Source organism: Clupea harengus, chromosome 12, assembly GCF_900700415.2.
Source record: "Clupea harengus chromosome 12, Ch_v2.0.2, whole genome shotgun sequence".
Classification (NCBI taxonomy): Eukaryota; Metazoa; Chordata; class Actinopteri; order Clupeiformes; family Clupeidae; genus Clupea; species Clupea harengus.
Genome location: NC_045163.1, coordinates 7,182,991 through 7,191,179, shown reverse-complemented (window position 1 = coordinate 7,191,179; position 8,189 = coordinate 7,182,991). Strand labels below are relative to the sequence as shown.

The 8,189-nt window shown below is 41.4% G+C and overlaps 1 protein-coding gene across 1 annotated transcript; it reads right to left on the bottom strand.

The window, feature by feature from the left end:
• Positions 1-746: 746 nt before the first annotated feature.
• rhof (ras homolog family member F) lies at positions 747-8,001 on the bottom strand. The gene is made up of 5 exons (XM_012814280.3): positions 6,967-8,001; positions 6,111-6,198; positions 3,714-3,823; positions 2,294-2,428; positions 747-1,535 (listed from the first exon to the last, which is right to left on the bottom strand). The coding sequence occupies exons 1-5, from the start codon at positions 7,099-7,101 to the stop codon at positions 1,374-1,376; spliced, it is 630 nt and encodes a 209-aa protein (XP_012669734.1). The 5' UTR covers positions 7,102-8,001; the 3' UTR covers positions 747-1,373.
• Positions 8,002-8,189: the final 188 nt, after the last annotated feature.

The window sequence follows — 8,189 nt, the reverse complement described above, 5'->3', positions numbered from 1 at the left end:
AAACAAAAAATAAGCATTCAATTCGCTGTGAACCGTGGGTTGTGCAAAAGAAGATAATCAAGTTAACCCTCCTATTATGTTTGGGGTCAATTTGACCCCATTCAATGTTTAACGTCTCTAAATAAATGTTTGACATAATTTGTTTTGCTTCATATTTAATGACTTTTCCTAATTTAATGGGGACAACTGGGTAAACACAAAATTAACATGATGATATGTTTTCAATGTCCTGTACACATACTTTACGCATAGGTGTTGTTTGGGGTCAATTTGACCCCAGGCTGTTTTAATTGTATAAAATATATAAGAAATATAAACTTTTTTCATCACATTGTTACTTTTCTTGATAAAAGAAATAGTTTTTTATTCCAAATGTTATAGATAACAACAATATGTACTTAGAAATAATATGAAGCCATAAAAACACCATAAGGATATCTCTTTCCAATTTTAGGTCAATCAGTGAGATTTTATGGGGATCTGCATATTTCTCCATAGTCGCGTAACATGTATTCTGGATGTATAAAGGGAGTGGGTGGGGATATTGTTTTAATTTTAAGGGCTATTTAGGTAGTCAACAAACAAACCTTAAGTACCTGACACATAAACTTGGGTAAAAAAAAATAATTATAATAATTTTTTGGAGGTTTAAATTGCTGGGGTCAAATTGACCCCAAGCATAATAGATGTGGGTGAAATTTGAACATAATAGGAGGGTTAAGAGATAAGAAATGGTCTTCCAAGGCACAGTTCCTATGATTCATGTACCTATCACTTTTAACTGCCAACAGTTTGACAGATGTTTGACCCTACAGAGAACCCGACCCATCAGTGTAATGAGTCTTGTACAGTAACTTTCCCACACCAGTCTCTGGTACTAGCAGCTTAAACATCTGACCCAGCAGATACCCCAGAGTTCCCATGTGGCTGGTGAAGGCTCCATCTCTGTGTTTGCATCATCTTCACCACTCCTCTTCCTCGCTATCTGTTTTAAGGTCTTCTGTGAGGGTGAAAGGCTGGGCAGCTCAACAGTCTGAGGTCTGAGAACAGAGAAGTGACCTTCTCCTGCACTTACATTCGATTCATACTTACAACCACAAAAAGCCTGAACATCTCAATATCAAAACACTATAGGACCTCAGAGTTTTACAACACTACAGGGCACCATGGAAATGGCAACATTTTCTCTTATACAAAATCCTGAGAGACATATATATCAAAATATACTCTACAAAATAAGCTATGTAAGTACTTATGGCACGCAATGTGTCAACAGGCACATGAATGCATTTGACTGTGCCTCGTCAAACGTTGAGCTCTTGCCATGAGAACATGTCCTTTGGTTCTCTTTATGGTTCTGCATTACTCTGCAGTCATAGGATGGAACATATTTTCTTCTTCCTCTGCTTGTTCTTGCGGCGGGCAGCCAGCGCTCTCTTGGTGGCCTCCCGGAAAATGTCCTCCACGTTGTCCTGGTACTTGGCGGAGCACTCCAGATAGACGTCAGCGTGAATCTGCTGCTGCGTCTCCTGTCCCTGTACACAACAGGAGACAAACACACATTAGTCGTCTACTGGTCACAACACAAACAGTTCATGCCTCTGTCAGACTATACACACTCTTGACTTCACACACCAGTCATGCATTGGTCACTATATACATGTTTCTGCGTACACTGGTAATTCACATTAGACACATTTCTCTACCCACACTAGTAACTCATACACCAGACATTTATTACACACATACACACACGTTATGCTTTGGTCACTAAATCCTTTCATCTTACTCATGCACCAGTCTCTACACACACCGATCATCCACTGGTCACTACACACATCAGTCATTCACTATATTCACACTACATGCACAGAAAACAACACACACACCCCGGTTATGCACCAATTTAACTTAAATGTATGGAGCAGTAAAAATCCCTAAACAGTGGTCTAGCTGCTGTGAGATTATCAGGTCAGACCACCCAGTCAGACTATGACAGACTATGAGACATGGACCCTGCCCAGTGGCCTTGGTGAAAAGCACATTCAGAACACCATGTCCAGCAATTCTCTAGGCTTTCTGGGGGAAATATCTCTTACACGAGACACTCCACAAAAACTTCAGTGTGTTCCCACCACTGATAACAGATCCCCTGGCACAGATATGCGAGATGGTCCAGGCCAGATCAGAGCCAGATCAGGATCATATCAGTACCAAATCAGGGTCAGGACAAGGTCAGAGTCAGTTTCAGAGTCAGATGATTTGTAGGAGGTTGTATGGGATGTACTGTTACCTGCATGTAGGTGATTGGATCCAGTCCAGAGGCTTTGAGCCTCCTGGTTTGCTCCTTGTCTTTCCTGAGGTCCGTCTTGCATCCAATCAGGACTAGAGGAACGTCCCGGCAGAAGTGATGCACCTCAGGGTACCACTAAGAGGAAGGAAGGAACCACAAACTGTCTGTACTGTCTCTACTACCTTGGAAATGTTACGGGACATCATTGTCCATTGTACAAAAATACAGATTAAAACCATCAGTTTGAACAATTAATCAACCATTCAAAACGCTTATATTATTAATATAATTAACAACAATATTTATGCTTTGCGATTAGTCTTCATGCAGTTGACTAATTAAATGTAAAGTAATCACTGAAGAATAGCTTTATGTTGTATTACCATGTGTGTGTGTGTGTCTTCCGGAAGAGATGCTGGTATATCAGTATAAAACAGGCATCCCTTCAGCAACAGCAGCCCCGCAGATACAAACTAACTGCCAATTGCTCCTGACTCAGCACCGATCCACTGATTATGGACACTTCCCTTAGCACTGGCTGTTTTCTGGAAGTGAATGTTTTCTTTTTCTCCACGGCGGATTGTGTGTGTCTGTGTGTGTGTGTGTGTGTGTGTTTATGTTTATGTTTATTAAGGATCCCCATTAGTCTACACCGTAGTGGAGACTATTCTTCCTCGGTGTGTGTTTTAGGTGTGCCCTGGACGCTCATTTTCCGTGAGACTGAATGTGTGTTTCAGGCCTGAGTGTGCCCATTGTCTTTGAAGGTGTGTGTGTGTGTGTGTGTGTGTGTGTGTGTGTGTGTGTGTGTGTGTATATGTGTGTGTGTGTGCATGTGTACATATACACATATGTGTGTGTGTGTGTGTGTGTGTGTGTGTGTGTGTGTGTGTGTGAGAGAGAAAGAGACAGAGAGTGTGTGTGTCTCTGTGAGTTAACAGTGTTCTGGGCGTGAGTGTGTTCATTTTATCTGAGACTGACCGTGTGCATTCCTGCTCTCTGACCCGTGACTACTTAATGGAGGGATGACTCCCACATGCTGGTCATGGTGAGACACACAACTGCCCTGTTGTCCCTGTCTATTCTCAGGACTCAGGCTCAGGACTCAGGCTCACCCAGAGAGGGATGAGGGGAGTCTGTGACAGGTCTGATAGAGAAATCTTACTGCAACTGTCTATCACACAAGAGCTTGTGAGATTCATTCACACTGATCATTCAATGTCACAATCTTGAGTCAAGAGCGGTACATTATCTCGGAATAGATTGTCCAAGGTCTCTCTCTCCCCTTCACAGACACACACACACACACACACACACACACACAGACTCTCTCTCTCTTTCCATCTTTCTATCTCTCTGTAATTGGGTACAAGGTGAATATCTCTGCATATCATGTATCAGCTGTCATATTCCATAAGTTTACCTTAATTAAGACATTGTCAAAACTGGTTGGGTTCATCACATCATAACACACCAGCACCATATCTGCATTCTGATAGGACAGAGGCCTCAAGCGATCATAGTCTTCTTGGCCTGCAAGAGAGAGAGCACATGCAGGTTAACAGGATGTCCAAGAAATACATTCATGCATAGTCAAATAAGGACTGACATCATGGTTTTGTCATTACATTTATGTCATTTTCAGCCAACTGGAGTTTCTTTCAACATAAAAATTCTAACTGAAAATATAATTTAAAAAATGCAATGACACAATTTAAAACACCATGGCAGTCGCTGCTGTGGCATGTATTCACACTGATCTTATCTCTGCTTAAACTGTCATGTGTTTACATTCCAGACCACACTCCCCGACCTCAGCTCCACCTAGTGTACCTGACAATATGAGGAATTTAATTGTGAGGCAAACATGTTATTGATGTCTATGAATGCTTCCTTGGCTTCCAAAGAAAGCCAGCTTCAGGGCTGCCCTGACCTTCAGTTTGGCATGACATGCATTGCTATCAGCAGGTAACATAATGGTGTGAAACAGCCTGGAAAAGTATGAGCCTGATGTCAAACATAGGAGACTAAGTAACCATGCATTTAGATGTGGCACAGTGTGTGTGTGTGCGTTCATGTGCGTGCAAGTGTGTGTGTGTGTGTGTGTGTGTATGCGTGTGCGTTCATGTGCGTGTGGAGGGTGTGGCTGTCTGGTGCAATCCATCCGGTGCCTGTGACCATGTTAGATCCATCTGCACTCCTGACGAGTGAGCAAAGAATATTTCAGAACATAGACATGCAAGAGACAGTGCATCAAACCACATCCTGTTCATACTTCCTCTTCCTGTGTAGCAGTGAGGCTTCTGACTTCAGTGACACACAGATAAGCTTGAGTTTGTGAGGATGGTGCGCGAACAGTGTGGGGTCAAGTTCTCAGAAAAGCCGAACAGCCCGTCAAGACAGTCCCCAAATGTGACACTAGGGGGTAGGGCTGAACGATTTGGGAAAATAATCTAATTGCGATTTTTTTACCAAAATATTGCGATTGCGATTTAATATGCGATTTTTTTTATGTATCCTCTTTTTTTCCCAACAAAACAAAATGAATGATTTAAATATGACCAACACAATATTAGATACATTTAGTGTAAAATATTCTTTCCCACATTTTACATTTTTATTTAACTGCTCATTACAGAAACAAGAACAACAAATAGGTGGCGTTGCCACTGTGCATTTAAGTAATTTAAAAAATGTAATTTTAAGTATAAACACTAGGCATGCACTTTTTAAACACTGTGCAAAATGTACCATCTTTAAAAAAAAAATAAAAAAAAAACATTTTTTTTTTTTTTTTTTTTAGACCACGTTTTTTAATCGCTAACGTTGCGGTTAGAAAATCGCGTTCTATCATATCGCGATTAAATCGCAAATGCAATTAATCGTTCAGCCCTACTAGGGGGTAGGACTCCGGCTGACTAATATGCATGAGTTTTTACGATTATTCTCTCTCACATGCTAAAGCAGCTTCCTTGATATGTGATATCAAATTCTGATTGAAGGTGACTGGAAAGAGACTTATGTAATGTATTTTGTATCACACCACAAAATGCGGAAGGCCACTGTAGAAATATTTTCCCTCTGATAGAGGTCCCACCTAAATATTCATATCTACAACTTCCTCTTTTAGAATGAGGTTGTGAGGGATATTTTTTCTTGCTTATCTTTTCAGCCTTCAAACGTTACTCTGTGAGTGACTAAACAAAGTCAAAGCAAAACATGACCATAAATATGGTTGACATTCTGGTCAGCAGCACAAGGCCTTGTTTTAAAAATGCTTTTCAGTGATGCCTGCCCACCAAATCCTGCAAGAGCAGCGTTCTCACCACAGAAGTTTTACACTTTTTGTTAGGCTAAACGAGCTGAAGAATTGATTTCAGCAGACTTTACAATTATTCATACTAGTAAACTAATGTATTAAAAGCAAACATCCTGTGTCATTGTACAGGTGCGTATGTAAAACTAAACCAGTGATGTCAATTGAAGGTTGAAGGTCCTGGGGGACCTTTGTTTGGTTAGAACAACACATCATTGATTTATTGATTGACATTCCTGACTTTCAACAGAGCCTTAGTTCCAGTCTGCTTAATAGAGGCCAGAGAGGTGAAATTCCCCAGTGACCTCCGCTTATCCACCCTCTCCTGACCAAAGTCTGCAGGACCTGGCATTGTGGCGGGTATCAAGCCTGACTGGGACATCACCAGTGGACCCCACGCCCAGTGCACACTCTGAATGCCAGCCAAATGTTTAATATCTGAGGCATGGATCACACAAAGGCAGGCTGAGGTGTGTCGAGAGACGGGTCGGCCGGCACACCTACCTGCCGTGTCGTACAGGTTGAGCTGAATCTCCTTCCCACCGAGAGACACTGTGGTGACATACTTCTCAAACACAGATGGGGCATATTTCTGAGAGAAAATAGATATTAACAGGATTTTACTCCATTAGATTCTTAAAATACACTTAAATAAATGCAGTGAAAGACACTTTAGAAACATGAAATATTCTAGGCCATCCTGTCTCCATATGCAACTTCTTTGTTTGACACAACCGCATTTCTATTCAAATGATACCACACCTATTATGTTCCACTTAGCCCTGTCAGGGGTCATAATGAAGAATGTATTGTGTACAGGAACAAAGGATAGTTGAACTTTACAGGAACTACAACTTCATAGGGTGTAAAAGGAGAACATGAAATAGGGTCAAATATGCACTGAAAAGTGTGAGGATAACATCCTGTCTTAGAGTGTTAGACAAATAAGCTAGAAAGTAATTGTAAAGCAGGTTTCATGAATGAGCAACTCTAATTAATTGTAAAATAAATTGATTGATGGTTGTAAGTCCAAATCAAATATTTATACCATTTCAGAAAACAAATATATGGGAAGTATCATGGGCTCATCATTTGAATACATTTGCACAACACACTGCAATAATAGTTCCTTCCTTGGTCTCTGCTGACTTCATGATAAAATGAATAAAGACCTGGACCCAGCCTGAATCCGAAATGACAGTTTTGTCATCGCTTCTTCTGTCTGTGGTATGTGTGGTGTAGAAGCCTTAGATTAGTTCATCACCTTCTCCTAAGGCCAGTATGATAATTTACCTCATGGAGATCAGAGTGGAGACATTACTGGTAATAGCCGTGGCTATTGTGTCTGAACCCTCCTTACCTCTGGGAAGTTTCCTTTGGCGTAGACCATGAGCAGGGAGGTCTTTCCGCAGCCCCCGTCCCCCACAATCACGATCTTCAGCTCGTGCCCCTTGGCGGAGGTGCCGTTGGTCACCACCGACCCATTATGTGTCATAGTCACCCCCCCACAGGTGAAATTCCTGTTCCCAGCGTGTGACCAGATCAGCCCAGCTTTCTAACTGCTGCTCAGTCTAGCGCTACAGCATGTCCCTGATGGAGCCCTTTTAGCACGTCAACCAGCGCACGAAGTCTGGGCATGTCTGGTGTAGGTAAGCGCCCGACACCGTTTTCACCCCGCCTCACCTCTGCCTCTCACCACGCGCGTAGCTCCCAGTGAGAGTAGAGCGCTAGCTGACGTAGGTCTCTGCCACTGCCTCCTCCACTTCCTCCCTCCATCTCTCTCTCTCCTGTTGTCATCTCATGAGTGTCAGAACAGGGCGGGATGAGATGGCCGACCGGCAAAACAGTGGCTTCACAGATAGACATTATTCAGACATTATCTAAATAAAGCAACTTCTTGAACTTCTGATTAGATGCTAACTGTGTTTCAATGTCTTTGTTCCACTACTCTGCATAATTACAATAAAGTTTAATTTAAAGTAAAAAGCGAGCAAAAGGTTTTCTTCACGCCCCCACCTTATCCCCACTAAATAAGAAAACCACCATTTGTAATTAGTGGTTTATTACATTGTCCCCATGTGGATTTCATTGTTCTGTATGGTTGAAGAAATGAGGCCTGAATGGGTAGCATGTTTTATACAAATACACATGAGTTGACTGGCAAAATCACTCATTCAGACTAACTAACGAATCATTACATGGGCGGGAATCATTACATGTTCGGGAAGTGTCTCGCTGGATTTATCTGAAATCCCACATACTTTGACTCTGGGCATTTTCTGAGTTAGCCACAACCATATTTTACATTGGAATTTTTTTTTTTTTTTTTTTTTTTAAAGAAGTGCAAGGACAAAAGTTTGCCAGTTACGTTTGACAAAAGGGTGCCCATCTTAGGAAAGGATTTTTTTTTCAGCACCTAACAGATAGATAATAGATAGATAGATAGATAGAGATAGATACTTTATTAATCCCGAGGGAAATTTAGGTCATCCAGTATCTTATACACTATATTACAGTATATCAATCTCAATATAACTAGTAACAAGCAACAACAACTTGTCAGTGGAACATTTCAAGAATCTC

Bases quoted from the DNA above. Each gene is read 5' to 3' on its own strand.
- rhof (XM_012814280.3), bottom strand. From the start codon at position 7,101: ATGACACATAATGGGTCGGTGGTGACCAACGGCACCTCCGCCAAGGGG. The intron at 2,429-3,713 runs GTAAACTTATGG...CCTTCCTCTTAG, and splicing joins TTGACAATGTCTTAATTAAG to TGGTACCCTGAGGTGCATCA. The intron at 1,536-2,293 runs GTAACAGTACAT...TGTTGTGTACAG, and splicing joins ATCCAATCACCTACATGCAG to GGACAGGAGACGCAGCAGCA.